Source organism: Bubalus kerabau, chromosome 1, assembly GCF_029407905.1.
Source record: "Bubalus kerabau isolate K-KA32 ecotype Philippines breed swamp buffalo chromosome 1, PCC_UOA_SB_1v2, whole genome shotgun sequence".
Classification (NCBI taxonomy): Eukaryota; Metazoa; Chordata; class Mammalia; order Artiodactyla; family Bovidae; genus Bubalus; species Bubalus kerabau.
The window spans coordinates 263,895,633-263,912,615 of NC_073624.1; the positions used below are offsets into that span (position 1 = coordinate 263,895,633).

Sequence of the window (16,983 nt, forward strand, 5' to 3'; positions counted from 1 at the left end):
GGACACTTAACAAGGTGACCAATCAACCTGCTAACAAATCACTTTGTGGTATTTCTAACCATCTACATTACTAATGAGAAGTCCCCAGGCCAAAATGAACCTGGGCAGGCTGTTGATAAAAAGTTCACAAAAATTGTGATGTAAAGGTGAAGATATTCCCAAAGGAGAAAGTGATTTTTAATACAAGATGGATGCAATCAATTATCCCAAGCTATCAATGCATACTAGCTGGAGAAGCTGATCATTCAAGAGGTCATGTTTAGATATAACTCAGAGAAATGTAACTGTCACAGATAGACAACTCTGACCTTTACTAATTATTACTACTTCTGCTAATGATATGATTATTTAATATGTTATTACTAATAATGTGTTATTACACAATGTGTTTACTCTTCCCCTTCCTTCAGCTACTACAATTGATTATTTTTGTGGGCAAAGCAATATTCTAAACCCTTTACATACGTGACATATAGTATTCCATCTTCTCAACAACTTTATTAGGTAGGCATTATCTTCATTCTCATTCTCACAGATGAGGAAATGGGAGTATGGAGAGGCAAAGTAACTTTGCTGTAGTGGCAGCAGAAACTTGGCCCTTTGATTTTTGAATAAAATTTTAAAACCTTGCAATCTTCATCAGTGTAAGTCACTTTGAATAACACGGTTCAGAGTACTGAGTACTGCGTGAAGATTTTTACTGCATGTCAAATGATGCTCTTTGTAGTCTGTGTACTAGTATCAGGCACAGCCAACACTCTCTGAGCATTTTATGCTCCAGGCATTGACTTGGGCTTGCTCCAGCCTTTTTTTTTTTTCCAAAAGATAGTTTCTAGTATTATTCTGTGTGATAGATGAAGAAATTGAGACACAGAGGAACAGTTTACCAAAGGTCTTATAGCACAAAAAGAAATGCAATACAATTGTTGATCCTGTTTCCTGACATAATGTTCAAAAGCAGTCTGTAAAGCATTAAAAAGTGTCCAGTGTTTTCATGTCTCAAAGAGTGTGGCTATTAACCAGCCACTGCCTTCCAAGCACTGACGGGAACACAAAAGAGACAGGTCACCTTGCTCTTGTACTTTTGATGCCCAAGTCGGAACTTCACATAGGGGTCACTCAACCCGTTTGAATCCATTGCCTTGAGGTCTCGCCCTTCAATCAATGTGATGCTGACGATTCCTCTCCAAAGGTGTGATTTTCTGTGTACGTCTGACAGACGTAAACTTTGAGTCTGAAACTTGTGGTGAAGGAAAACAGAATTAGCTTATTGTGCTTTAAACAAAACACCACATTTGGCATGACCCTTTCCTCTGTTGCTATAGTTTTTCAAAAATAAAAAATAGGCAGTTATGGGTTTTTGAAATTAAAAATAATTAATAGATTATAATCAATACTGATGAAATGATCATCTCATAAATTTAAGGCTGCTGTGTAAAAGAGGTGTGTACTCAAAATAAAGTCTAGTTTTTCAACTCAGAATTACATGCAGATGCTTGAAGACTATTGAAGAATATTTGCACATGTGTCAAATATGCTTGTGTTTAAATATGCATAAATATATAAATATAAAAGGCCTCACCCACACTGTGATATGTAATTTTTAATTGGTAGCAATTTTTTTCTATCTCAGCTGCTTCAAAGTTTTTATTATTACAAATCGTAATAAACACAGCTAGTAATTGTCAGTAATGATTTTTTTAAATCTCTTTTTTCATCTTACAAAAGGATTTTACAGGTGGTTTTTAGTTCCAAGATTAGTTTTAAGTTCTATTCAAGCAATTGAAAAGCTTTTTATTTCTACAAGAGAAGATAACTGAGTTTCAGCTCACTAAAAAACTAAGATATCATAGAACAAAATAAACTCGATATTCCTCCTAAGATGTCTTGCTTATGCCTGAAACTTTTATTACAAAATTTTAAAATTACTTATGTGATTTATATTGGTAGGTATATGTTTCTGGATTTATTTATCACTTTAGTATTTGAACATTTTCTTTAATAATTTTCAGTTGCTTGATTCTAAGACAATATTGCAATCAGTGGACAAATTCAAAAGTTTTAAAAATCAGCAAGTCTAAAAATGGCCACATAATCTCTTTGAACTAAACAGCATATAAAACAAACCAGAAAAAGTAGCTAAAATATTAAAGACCTTTTCAATCTGGATTCAAAACCAAGAAGTCTCATAAAAATTGCTATATTTTTCATGTTGTTAAGCACATTTTCTTCACTTATAGTTATTTCATGAAGAAATTCAATGTTTCTTCCAATCTGAAAGTACTATACTAAATTATGGATTATCTCTATTTCTGGCCTTATTCCTTCTACATTAAAGTTATAGTCTATTTTGTATAATTCCCCCTCCCACTCTGAATTCTTACTTTTTTCCTACACCATAGCAATGCCATAGCCATTTTTATCTATCATCAAAAGTCATGCATTTTAGGATGCTTATTAGGAAAATGAAAACTACATTCTTCAAAAGATAATACTTTTAATATTTGAACATTTCCATGGAAATCTTTCTAAATCACATTGTATATTTCCCTATCCTGGTGACCAGTAAAGTTTGAACAACTCTGCTTGGTGGTTCTGCCTTATTAACATCAATGCAAGGCTTTATCTACACATCCCTCACCTCCATGAGCCCAGGAGAAATGTCACCTGTGTTCTGAAGAGAAACCGAGGTTACATGGAGCACTTGTACCTTCCACAGGACCCCATACCCCACCTCAGTGAAGCCCCCCTGCTCCCATCTGATTTATCCACTGGGTTACCTCATCGATTTTGTTTGAACCAAGGATATCTCAGATTAAAATCATTGTTCAGAATTCATTGCACCAAATAATCTTCAAGTTTTCTTTTATTCTAAGATTTCATGCTACTTATTTTATATAGTGCAGCAATCAATTTCAGTATCTGTCTGCCTGTCTGTCTGTCTACCTATCTATCTATCCATTTCTGCTGCTACTAAGACCACAGCAGACTCTAGAGAATCAAGTTGTCAACTCGGGGACTGAAATTTTTGTTAAGGAGCATTAGTAGCAAAGATGGAGAAGGAAATGGCAACCCACTCCAGTGTTCTTGCCTGGAGAATCCCAGGGATGGGGGAGCCTGGTGGGCTGCCGTCTATGGGGTCGCACAGAGTCGGACACGACTGAAGCGACTTAGCAGTAGCAGCAGCAGCAGCAGTAGCAAAGAAAGGAACAAACTTTTGGCAAGTAAGAAGAAACAGTTATCTTAGCAAAGACCAAGCAGTTAAAAACTATTTATTTATATAGAGCTTCAGAATTTGTAAGTGCATATATATACATTATATAATTTGGTTTCCACTAAAAGTCTATGAAGTAGAAAGGCAAGTACTGCTATTTTCACTTTACTGATGAGGGATTTGAGGCTCAGAGTGGTTGGCCTAATAAACGATGGATATGTGATTAGAACCAGTATTTCTGACCTTTATTTCTGAGCTTCTTCCAATATTTGTTATTAGGGCAGAGACTCTCCCCAAGGTTTAAAAGTAATCATGATTTAAATATATTGTTACTAAATGGTGCTCTCCAGTAAAGGTGAGTTGATTACATTTGAAACAACATTCCGGTCTACACTTTCCTACATGGCTAATCCATGACATCACCTTCTACTTCTCTGCCATACGAGCACATGTATTCATACTTACAATGTTCCAGCTTGCAGATGGATATTCTTAGGACATTTTCTACACACTCTAGCAGCACAAGTCATAACGCTGCGGTCGTCAAATAACAGTTGGGTATGATCCAGGTTACAAAGCAACTCTGGTTAGCAATGCTAAGTTAGGTTCTTAAATGGACTATGTCTGAAACACGTGCTTGCATGCTCCTCTTGACATGAGAACACGAATCTTTTAAGATGAAAAGGCATGCTTTCCATAGAATTCGTCATGCTTTCACAGAAACAGAATGAACTTCATGGAGGCTTTACTTAGTGCCACTAGCTGTTAGCAAATGCGCTTCTATAACCTGGAGGAACATCCCCAGAATGACTTGAGAAGCTAAGGGGTAGAGGAGGGAGACAATTTCTTAACAAAAACAGGGCTAATGAATGTGCAAATTAGAGCGACCTGTATAAAAAGCTAAAAGAAAAACAAAGGGGGGAGGTCTAAAGACATACTAACCTAATATCATTTTTAAAGTGATGTTTTTCAATATTTATTTTGTTAAATGGTTATTTTCTAAATAGAGACTTTGTAATTTAGCTGTGATTTGACTAACTGCATAGTCATAAAGGGGCTTCCCTCATAGCTCAGCCAGTAAAGAGTCTGCCTGCAATGCAGGAGACCTGGGTTTGATTCCTGGGTCAGGAAGATTTCCTGGAGCAGGAAATGGCAACCCACTCCAGTACCCTTGCCTAGAGAATCCCACGGACAAAGGAGCCTGGCGGGCTAAAGTCCATGCGGTTGCAAGAGTTGGGCATGACTAAGCGACTATGCATGCATAGTCATAAAACAGGTAAATATTTAGCCTATATTTGAATAATAGGAACTTGAAATAAAATTACAAGGTAAAGAGGGAAGATATAAACTTAGGCTTTGTTGTTGTTCAGTCACTCAGTCATGTCTGACTCTGCGACCCCATAGACTGCAGCACACCAGGCTTCCCTGTCCATCACCAGGTCCCGGAGCTTGCTCAAACTCATGTTCATTGAGTTGGTGATGCCATCCAACCATCTTGTCCTCTGTCATCCCCTTCTCCTCCTGCTTTCAATCTTTCCCAGCAACAGGGTCTTTTTCAATGAGTCATCTCTTTTCATCAGGTGGTCAAAGTATTGGAGCTTTAGCATTAGTCCTTCCAAAAAATATTCAGTATTGATTTCTTTCAGGATTGACTGGTTTGATCTCCTTGCAGTCCAAGGGACTCTCACGAGTCTTCTCCAACACCACAGTTCAAAAGCATCAATTCTTTGGCACTCAGCCTTCTTTATGGTCCAACTTTTCACATGCATACACGACTACTGGAAAAACCATGGCTTTGACTATATAGAACTTTGTTGGCATGTATTAAAATGTCTCTGCTTTTTAATGCGCTGTCTAGGTTTGTCATTGCTTTTCTTCTAAGGAGCAAGTGTCTTTAAATTTCATGGCTGCATTCACCATCTATAGTGATTTTGGAGCCCAGGAAAATAAAGTTTGTCACTATTTCCATTATTTCCACATCTATTTGCCATAAAGTGATGGGACTGGATGTCATGATCTTATTTTTTGAATGCTGAGCTTTAAACCAGCTTTTTCACTCTCCTCTTTCACCTTCATCAAGAGGCTCTTTAGTTCTTGTTCACTTTCTGCCTTAAGGGTGGTGTCATCTGTGTATCTGAGGTTATTGATATTTCTCCCAGCAATCTTGATTCCAGCTTGCGCTTCATCCAGCATGGCATTTCTCATGATGTACTCTGTATATAAGTTAAATAAGCAGGGTGATATTATACAGCCTTGACGTACTCCTTTCCCAATACCAAACCAGTCCATTGTTCCATGTCCGGTTCTAACTGTTGCTTCTTGACCTGCATACAGGTTTCTCAGGAGGCAGGTGAGATGATCTGGTATTCCCACCTCTTTAAGAATTTAAACTTAGGCTACTAGTAGGAAAAGAGACAAGGGCTTAGCACAAATGTCTACTTGCATCTTCCTAGCAATTTCTGACTATGTGACTTGGGCACATTCCTCCCTCTCTGGACCTCAGTTTTCTTACCTATGGATTCTAGACGGTACACCAGGCCCTGATGGACTAAGAGCACCACTTTCTGTGTGTCTGATGGGGGTGGTCGGAGGGGGGGGGGGTGTTGGACGCCTGAATGTTAAAAAGTACATTCCACAAACAAAGATTTTATCCACTTAAGATTGTTTTGTTGACTTTTTACATCAAAGTTTCAGGGGAACTTTGTTCATTGGGGAACAAGTGGAAAGCTACAACTAAAACAAGCAAATTTTTAAAAGCAGTCGTTTTAATACTGCCCGTGGTAGCTTCTGAATCATTTGCTTCTCTGTTTTAAGCTTCCTTCTTCCTACAGCCAAGTTCTGCAGGTGTGGCCCACAGACCAAGCCGTCAGCGTCAGCCAGGAACTTGTTAGGGACTCAGATTCCTTAGTTCCGTCCCAGAACAACGGAACCATCATCTCTGGGGCGAGGCCCATTGCTCTGGTGTAACCAGTCCTCACTGGAGGGGGTTCTGATGCACACTGAAGTGTGAGAACAGCCCCCTCCCATTTTAAAAGTTCTGCGGTACATGTGCACTGGGATTCTCCTATGTTCTAACAACTACTATTAATTTTTATAATTGCAGACATCCATTCTCTGGCATGGATGCTATAAATGCTAATTAAAGTCCTTCTTTAGTCCTGCTTCTAAATTTACTGATTAGGAAAGCACGTTGGTCTAGATATTTGGAGCATTTAAAGAGAAAAGTAGGAGGTCCCTGAGAAATTATATGGTGCATTTATTATTTCCTTTGCTAATGGTTTTTGTAATAGGATATATCTAAATAATACATATTAACTGAATGATTGATAACCCATCAACCAAAAATCACTCACTGAGCACCTAAAGGAGAAGGAATGTTAAATACATCTAAGAAATCTCTCAGTAAAATCAACATATTACAGTGGGTTCCTATCATCTAAGATAATGTTTTCAACTACATCCTTAATGAAATAGGACTCTGTTAGAGGAGGGAAAGCAAAAAGGAAAGAAGAATAAAAAGGAAAACCAACCCAGCTTTGAAGTAAAGAACCAATTCCGTAAAAGGAAGTACTCTTTGAACCTTTAAAGCAGTAATTCCCAAGTTTTTGTGGGCCATTTGTTGAAATCACCAGGCCTGATCCTCCTGGATGTGATTCAGTTCTTTTGGGCAGCGCTTCATGTGTTTCTCCTACAAGTGCACATGTGATTCTCCTGTACCCTGAAGTTGGAGATCCATTCTTATAAGGAATATCCATCCAAGTTCATATTTAATAAACAATATCAAGATACCAGGTGACGATGTAAATTTCAAAGTCTGAAGTAATTAGTCAATGACATGTAAGTAAGATTTTAGAATTAGCGAGTTGGCATTTAAACAGAATATTAGTTTATGTACATTATGCCTTGAAAATGAATTCAAGATTTCAATCCCTTTTCATACACATAAAAGATGTTAGGATAGGGGATGGTTTTCAGAAGAGTAAGTCAGCCATGAGAGTTCACAGCTCATGCAAGCTCAGAAGGAAAAAAAAAATAAACAAACTGGTTGAACTTACTTGTGCATTTTGGTAATGAGTACTCTGAAGCTCTGCTCTGCAGAAGCCCAGGACAGGAAGAGCAGGCCTGCCGCATGTCTGGATGGAAATGAACGATCAGAGCCATAGGGGAAATCTTTGGGCAACTCTCAACACCTCATGTCAATCAGAGTTTAGCATCACTCCAGCAAAAAATCATTTGAAAGAAATATGTATTTGCATCTCAAGTCACTGTCAGAAAATGTCTCCTAGCACAGTGAAGACAAATGCCAGGGCAACAATAGTTTGCAGCCACCATTTTCTTTAGTAGCATTACGCTGCATTGGTCAAGGACATAAAGGACAGATTATATGGTGATAGATTCCGTTTGAGTGGTTTCAGGGTTTTGTTAACAGGTATAGCAGAGAAAAGAAGTAGAGCAGGAGAAGTCATAGAAAAAATAATTTCCCCAAGTCTGTTGCCCTCAAATTTTGGAGACTTTTTCCAATGTCAAAATGGTGATAAAGTTCCAGGAGAATAAATGTTGCATGGACACGCAATAACTACGATCATAGTAACTGCATCCCACGTGTGAGTCTCTTTTAATATTTAAAGAGATATTCCTAAAGTAACAGAAATTTTACCCCATGTAACACTTATCTTTGCTGTCTTTGCTGCTAAAAAAAACAAACCCAAAGTTCCCTTTACTACCAAGACCAATTCCAACAAGAGGTGGATAAAAAAGATAGAGCTGAAAAAGAAAAAATGGAAAGAAATTATCATAGTGGAGCTAAAAGTTTCTATTAATTGAATTCTAGAGCAGCTGGACAGTATTATGATGGGAGTCATCAGCTTTACTAATATCAACAAGGAGGACTGAATTAGGTTAGTTCACACAAAGAAATCAAGATGTATTGAGCAGCTATTAAGTGCTGGAGTTTTCACAATCTAGTGTTTTTCATGACAAGTGTTTTTAAGATACAGAAACTGAGAAACAGAGAAGATAAATATCCTGCTGCTGCTGCTAAGTCGCTTCAGTCATGTCCGACTCTGTGCGACCCCATAGACGGTAGCCTACCAGGCAAGAATACTGGAGTGGGTTGCCATTTCCTTCTCCAATGCATGAAAGTGAAAAGTGAAAGTGAAGTCGCTCAGCCGTGTCCAACTCCTAGCGACCCCGTGAACTGCAGCCCACCAGGCTCTGCCGTCCCTGGGATTCTCCAGGCAAGAATACTGGAGTGGGTTGCCATTTCCTTCTCCAATGCACGAAAGTGAAAAGTGAAAGTGAAGTCGCTCAGTCGTGTCCGACTCTTCGCGACCCCATGGACTGCAGCCCACCAGGCTCCTCCATCCATGGGACTTTCCAGGCAAGAGTACTGGAATGGGGTGCCATTGCCTTCTCCGGATAAATACCCTACCTAATGCCAAATGACTAAAATTGGCAAAGCAGCGATTTTAATTTGGAATTGCTGATAATTAATTTTTTATTTTTCCACTACATCTCAATTTTTGGACAGAGTCTAATAAGTTCAACTCAAAAAATGCATTTAATTTGTATAGGATTTGTTGAAACACTTTGACTTATATTTAGATAAAATACATCCTTGGGTATAGATTATTAAGAACGGCTAATCAAGGGCTTAAATAAAGAAAAAAATTTCAAGAGGTGATACCTCTAGCGTATGTTGTTAAGCAAAAGCAGTTGAGAGTTAGCTGCACTCCATCATAAATTATAGTCTCATTAAAAAGGTGGTGAAGTTGTGGAGTTTTGCATATAAATTAAGACTATCTCTAAATTCCAATTTTCATGAATAAAGTTTACTAAATCTGTTCCTTAAAAAATTGGATCACTAATAATAAATTCCTATTATTCTAGATCCTGATTAAAACAGAGAACCAAACCAAAAAAGTCTATTTAGACTTAACATGTGGCTAAAGGGACACTCAGTCATACCAATCTGCTCCCTGTTGTGTGCAAATAATCCTTGGCTTTTGTTATCCTGGATTTTTTTTTTAACCTGTGTGAAACCTAATCCTTCTAAATGAGACCCAGACACTATGAAACTGGAGAGAAAGACATAGCCTGTGTCTTTACAATGGTTGTGTGTGGAGACAGCCCTTGCCTCTATTTTCAGCACAGAGGTGCACATGCCTTTATTTAATCAAATGATCCACAAGACACTACAAAGAAGAGATAATGACAGCTTGGAATGACTGTTTTGTGCTGCAAAGCTTGGAGCGTGGAGCAATTATGAGCTCACCCCAGCACAGGCATTTTCTATCTTTCCCTTTTCCTGCTGAGTTTATTCCAGTGAATTGCACCTGGATGATGAAGTCCAACAAGTAGATTTGTTCTACGGTCCATCCACCCACTCAAAGCAAGATTGCCTTTACAGAAAACCCTCCCAGCGCTTTGTCCAGCCTGGTCTGAAGTGTCTCATCTAATAATAAAGCTTTGATCCCTTTTTTTCTTAGAAGATGATTCACTGGTGCTATAATCCTTAGAGAGATTCATAGGTTTTTATCTGTAAACTTTCTTTCCTATGTCTATTGCTTCTTGATTCAATTTATGTTGTCAGGAAGGTATTTCTGTGTACTTCAGATGTTTTAACTACCTTCTCTAAACTTAACTGTGCCCCCCCAAAAATGATCTTAAGCTTTTACTGTATTTGCTCAAAATATATACAAATAGAAGCATCATGTAGGTTGTAACCTTGTAGGTTTGCTAAAGTAATCTGTAAATTTTTTTCAGTGGTATGGGAAAGAAATAATAAGTCTTGTATTTGATTTAGAGAGACAGTTTTTTGAGGTTTTTAACTAAAAGTTCATTTTTTTCCTGAGGGCCTTATTAGTATCATACCTATTGACAGAAATAATACCTGAACTTTTCCTGGGTATGTCATATATTGAGTTGTTCAGGATGTAAGCACTTTTGCACAGGATCACATTCTTGCTTTACAAAGCAAATACCTCAATACCTCTTCTCCTTGGTCTGCAGGGTCTTCCTTCAACCAAACTTCTGTTTGACCCTACCATAAAGTAGCGCTCTGACTAACTCTGAATTGTTCTGTATTCTATGCACTTTTTTTACTCATTTCATATTATGATCCATTTCTCCATTTTTTATATGAGGCATCTTGGCTTAGCCCAGCCTTCTCCATTTAAACAATATTAAAATCTCTCTTTAATTCACTGTAATACTCTCATAAGATGGATTGTTCAATTAGCTCTCAGTCATCAGAATCTAAATGTCTAGTCAGTGGAAATAACTGGGAAGAAACTTAAATGTACTAAATATTTGAAAGAACTTCACTGAATTACCATCCTTTAATGGGAAGTTAAATGTCTTTAATGAAATCCTGACTTAGAGCAATCCAATTGGTTTCACATATTTTTATTCCTTTCATGGGAAACTTGGTAATTGCCATACCCATTGCTTAATGTTTTGTGTGCTCAGATACCATGTTTTGATAAATTATAAATGACATGCTTTTGGAAAAATAGAATATCCCCATATCACTTGACTCTTTTCTCTCCATTATTCTGCTCTCAAGGAAATTAAGATAATAGCAAGTAGCTATGACATTGTTGAGCCAGTTCTCACCAGGATTCAGCTTCACTCAGTGTAATTCAGGTACCATCTCCTGGACAAAGTGTTAATCCTTACATAATAAATAAGCTGACAATTTTTTTCATATCACTTTCTTTTTAACTCCCAAAGCACACATACACTCTTCATATAAGATTTTATCTGAGCTGTTTAGGATTCCTGCGTGTCTGAAAATATGGCAAACCTCTTTTTATACACACCTCTTCCAAAAGTTCATCAGAATACAAACATTGCTTGCACAAAGAGCAATGAGGTCAGTTATAAGAGTGACTTTGGATGAGAATATGAAAGATCACACTCCCTCAAAGCAGACTTGGTCACTGATTTTGTAAAATGGAACCTCAAACACACCAACATCATAGCCCTCAAACACATCCATCCCTTCGTGGATCAAGGATCTGCACAGAAGAAGGGTCACATAACGCAAGAAGAATTTGAAAGGCTGTCAATGGAGATTAACCAAGGGGCAGCTCTATTTATGTGCTGAATCTCTATTCATCAGCCCCAAAAGAACTCTGCTGCTTTACGTCTTCACCAAAACATTTATTTCTCTGACATTCAGAAGGAGAGAAATATTTGTCCTGATCATACCATTTAGGCACTTCAGGGCAATGGCACCATGTCTCTGGGCCTTAGTTTGCTCCCTGGTAACATAAATAACCCCTAAAGTTTCTGCTTTTATGACTCCATTTGTTTGTAGCTCAGTATATGCTCAGAAAAAAGACAGTAGATCACTGTACTGCAGATATAAAAAAGTTATCTCTTAAATTCTCATATTTGATATTCTAAAATAAGACAGATTAAGAGATGAGAAATGTTAATGAAGAATACTTAAAGATGGATACAACCAAATGGAAAGTACTGATAAGTAGAAGGCTAATTTGGAAGCAGAAAGTGAAAACAAGATGCTGAGAAAGTCATTTGAAAGGGAAACCCAGAGAAAGCGGTGCTTACAGAGTTGGTCCTGGTGCAAGTCTTCCTAGTGATCATTCTATACATCTGCTGCAGACAGAACAAACACTGAAACCCCTGAATTCTGTTTTCTTGGCAAAGGTGTATACTATGTGAATTCACCATAATTGTGGGTCTTAGGAAAATGGAGAAAAAAAAATCGCAGAAAGCTATTTTCCATTTAAGGTAATGGGGTAATTTTAAAAACAGTCACTCTGTGTCTTCATGGATAATGTATGAACATGTAAGAGGAAACATTATTATTTTGCCAGCAATACAGAATAACATCCGTGAAGGCAGTCATCAGTAGACTGAAAGGAAATGAAGAAGCTATAATAATTAAAATAAGCTCATGCAAATACAAGACTGAAAAAAGAAGTGTGTGGGGAGGAGGTAGAAGATAAACAGGTATTGGTTTTACTTGCTCATCGGTCAAGTCACTGTATGACTTAATCTAGGACCTGCCCGTCTGCTTCACAGAGACACCGCAACAAATCTTAAAACTCTAAAAGGAGAAACACAGCTTTCAGTCATGAGCAGGTTTAAGAACCAAGAAAAGAAAGTGGCAAAGTCCTGCAAGAGTAGCATTTTCACTGCAATATTTATTGCTAGGTAATCACGTACCAAGTATGAATTTTCCAAGAAAGAGGGAAACTCTTGAAGGCAAAGCCGTAAGTGCGTTAGTAATAAGCCGCGCCTTGCACAATGCAGAATTGTAACAGAGAAAAAGGATGACAGAGCTCATTATGTTTAAGTCATGAAAGCGTAAATAACGTTAAATGGCAACAGCATTTAAAAAAATTCTTTGTGGAAATTTTTTTGTTAATTTAAATCAAAAGCAGAGTTGCTGTTTTCTTATTCATAGGGTTTTCTTTCCAAAGAAAGAACACTCATTATCTAGTATGTATATAGTACAAGATCGCTGTAATAGAATTATTTCTCCCAAATAGATGGAAGATTTTTTAAGAAGGGGAAAAGCATCTTTATTGACTCTCTAGACAATGCTGCATATTCCTGAAAGATCTGTGGGCCTCTAATTGTTGAGAATTTGGGATAAATCTGGGCCCCCATTGACTTCAAAGCAAGATGTTAAATATATGAAGCTCTTAGTTTTTACAAGTGAAGAATAAGAGTCACTTAAATGACAGAATAAGAGTTAATAAAAAGGCAAATGAATACATCTCTCTTTAAAATAGTCTATTTTAAAAAGTGAATTTCTTAATTCACATTGAACTTCCAAATTACTATAATCAAAACCAAAAGTCAAGAATACTAATATAAAGGATTTAGACGTTACCCTCCAAAAGAAAGACTTCACAGAGAAATAAGGTCCAAGCACTTCGTTTTCTGAGAGTTCCTAAAAATAAACAAATATGTAGCTAAATTTTGAGGTGTTTTGAGCATACTTGATTAACTCATCAAAATTCAGACAAGTAAAAACCTTAAAATGATATATCCTAAAGACACTTCGGATATTTATGAACTGTAAGTTTTCCTCTTTTGAATAAATCACATTTTTGAAATTTTAACTGAACTGTCTTGCTCTTATCTAATCCAATGGTAGCAAAGCTTAGAAAGGACTATTTTTGTAATTTTAAAAGAATCTACTTACCTCTTTATTAGTAGTTTATTAATGTATCGGAGTCTAACATTTTATTTTAGTAAGTAGAACTGTTTAAACATATTTTAAAATTCAGAAATAAATCTGATACTATCTATTCCTTTTAACGAGATAATTTAATGTCACAAACCGTCAGAGCATTTTAAAAGAACAACAGCACAAATCTTATTTATAAACATGTACCTAGTCAAATTTGTCTTAATTCCTTACTAAAATTTTCATAGTTTTACGATATAACATTTAGTATATATAATATAAATTACTTAGTTAATTGGAACTTCCCTAAAATGATTTTAAAAATAAATGAATACTAAGAAAGATGGCTATTTAGCTGGAAACAAAGCAACGGATTTATATTGGACATTTTATTGCTGAATTATCAGACTTTTATCAAACCAAAAGTGAAACCAATTTTGACTTTAGGAAATCAAGAACACAATTCCTCACTTTTAAAGAGAACATCTAAATTGCACGCATCCTTCAAACTTTGATGTTTAGCATCCTGTCTCTGGGTGACAGTTATATAGTAAAATCATGGGAAACTGATGACAGTTATGGGGAACCATCAACCTTCAACATCGACGTCGAGAAAGCACTTCTGTAATTTATTTGATTATTCCACTATTTTACGTTATTACCTAAGATGGTAGGCTCCAGGACCTCACATGATACCTGATTATGCATAGAAGGTGCCCAATAAATATTTGATCAACTGTCCATCACTTGGAATTCCATTTGCTTAAGGATATATATTCCTTTCAAAGTGATCCTTCTAAGACATTATGTCAGAAAGCAATAATGAACTAACATACTTACAGGTGTGCAGCAATCTGAATAATTTAAGTTTAACTAGAATTATATCAGAGATCATCTATGCACTCTACCTGTGCTTTTTACATGAAATCTATTTCTTAATGAAACCAATTACATTTCCCTAAGTTACTTGTACCTGGTTTGGTCAGGTAGCATAGTAACTGAGAGGTCATCAGGAAGTAGTCATGAGTTTAAGACATGGTTTGACCATCACTACAGAGTTACACATTATTTACATTTATAGCATTGGTTCTCAACTGCCGCATTTACCACACTGTCATATCAGTTTCTAGAAAAGTCCTCACAAAATACACTTACAGTTGAACATTGGAGCACAAACCTTAGAAGAAATGACTGCAGTCTTCTTTGATGCTATGCTATTGTTTAACTCAAAAAAATCCTTATTGTAGCTTCTGGAGAAGAAGCATATTTTCCTTTTCTACTGCCAGTTCTTTTTTTCCCTTGATTCCCAAATCTCTTTTAATTAAGCAGCATGCTAAACAAAATGTGGATAAATTTTAAAATATCATATTAAAGAAATTATTTCTCGAAGCTCCTGACAAAAATAATTTCTCCAGAGTCAATAACAAGTTATCCAGCTGACACTGAGTTTTTTCTTAATGCAAAATGTGTTAAGGTGACTTAAATCAATGTGAAAGTCTTGGCTCTAGACTCAACAGTCACAGCAACTAAGACAACCATTTAGCACTTAAAAATCTTGTTACTTCATTTAAAGTTTAGGTGGTCTAGTGTTAGTCACTCAGTCGTGTCCGACTCTTTGCGACCCCATGGACTGCAGCCCACCAGGCTCCTCTGTCCATGGGATTCTCCAGGCAAGACTACTGGAGTGAGTAACCCTTCCCTTCTTCAGGGGATCTTCCCAACACAGAGATCAAACCTGAGTCTCCTGTATTGCAAGCAGATTCTTTACCATCTGAGCCACCAGGGAAGCACTTAGGCAGATTTTTACCAGCTGAATCACAAGGGAAGCCCAAGTATACTGGAGTGGGTAGCCTATGCCTTCGCCAGTGGATCTTCCCAACCCAGGAATCGAACCGGGGTCTCCTGCATTGCAGGCAGATTCTTTACCAACTGAGCTATGAGGGAAGCCTAAGTGGTCTAAGGTGACCTAATACTGAAACTGCACCAATTCCTACTCTCTGTTCTTCCCCAGATGAACATCAGGGACAATGACCTAATTATGTGATTAGTATGCAAAGAGCAAAATGAGATTGATGAGCTGGTGGGGGTAGGGAGGGATTTTTATGGTTGAGAACTTAGGTTTCTCTGTCAAAATTTGAGAAACAAAATACTCATCACATTTGGATCCACTGAAGTCCCTGGGCTGTGCTTTTTATGTCATATTTAATTACTTCTGTCATTATTAACCAACTAAAATTTATATTTGATTTTACAACCTACATTCTCATGTAAATTTAGGTCTTTATTTCAAATAAAACAAGTTAATTTTCCTGTGGACCCTTATGCCACTTATACCTCTGATGAATATAAAATTCACAGTAGATTAGCCAAGACCTTTTTTTCACTAGAATTTCTATTAATAACAATAACAAAAAACAATAATAATGATACACCTGTTTTACGATAATAAACAGAAAGTGGCGATTTTATTGTGGAGGGCAAGAAAAGCGGAATAAACTCGTTATGAATTCCACAGAAGACTTGTCTTAAGTCTTAATTATAGATATTTAGTTACACTTCAGTCTCTGCCAAGACAAGACTTTGGTAAGTGAAGGAAAGTGCCACTTTAAAAATGCTGAAATTATAAAATAACAACAAAAGGAAACAGAACAAAACCATAGGTGTCAAGCAGATAAAAGGAAAATTATTGAAGTTATTCTGAATGATGAACTGTTGAACTATTTCTGTTGAGTTTTTGAATTTATTAAGGAAGCAAGATCCATTGGTAATATCTTTTTTAAATCTACTTTTTTTTTGCCTCCAAAAAACTCAATGCATACTAAGAAAGTTTCTCCTCCAAGATAAAAAATTCTACTATTAATCTAAAAGTTAATGTGATTTTAAACAATCTAGAAAATGGATTCTTTTTCTCAGAGAAATAAAACTAAATGCTCAATTTTTCCCCAACAAATGAATATGATGATGTTTCATATTAAAGTATGAAACTATTTATATATATTAAATGTTTAATAGTAAAATATTCATATGTATACAAGTATATATAAATATAATATTTCTATTTATTTCTATATAAAATAAATCATAGAAAGATTTAATGACTTGCCATCGGACAAGCAAGAATAGCCACTGAAATCACTAAAAGTGATATCTTTTATTGGCCTTAAATTGTAGAGGCCTTTAAACACATTGCATGCTATTTTAGTTCAGTAATTCTATGATACTCAAAACATTCACAGTAGATTGGAAGTTTTGAAGTATGAGATTCTGATGTAAAAGTCAAGTCAGGTAGTATTATTATTACACAGCATGTTTTTATAGGTGCATATTTTCTCTTACCTCCTTGCCCACTTCCTTGGGCATTTAAGAGGTGAAAAATGAGTAAGTGCATAAGTAAATAATTTTCATAGACTTTCCTAGTCACACTGGAGTCTAGTTACCAAAGCTGCGATTCTCAGATGCCTCCATCAAGTTGACTAAGTCTATCGACATGTCACTGAACACAGGAATGTGAAGGAAGTAGAAGCGAACACTGAAACACTATTTTCTTGGTTCCTCAAAATAGATGTTCATATCATTTATACTCATTAAACATAAATAT

General features: G+C 36.4%; 1 protein-coding gene across 8 annotated transcripts in view; it reads right to left on the minus strand.

The window, feature by feature from the left end:
- The window catches only part of MCTP1 (multiple C2 and transmembrane domain containing 1), a 559,844-nt gene that overhangs the window by 217,421 nt on the left and 325,440 nt on the right, over positions 1–16,983 (minus strand). For 4 of the 8 annotated variants that reach the window (XM_055565001.1, XM_055565019.1, XM_055564994.1 and 1 more), the window contains 3 exons: positions 13,086–13,145; positions 7,270–7,347; positions 1,070–1,240 (listed from right to left, as the gene is read on the minus strand). In XM_055565001.1, the coding sequence (XP_055420976.1) occupies positions 1,070–1,240; positions 7,270–7,347; positions 13,086–13,145 (309 nt within the window). The remainder of the gene's footprint in view (positions 1–1,069; positions 1,241–7,269; positions 7,348–13,085; positions 13,146–16,983) is intronic. The other 4 variants (XM_055565010.1, XM_055565004.1, XM_055565018.1 and 1 more) reach the window with 2 other exon arrangements.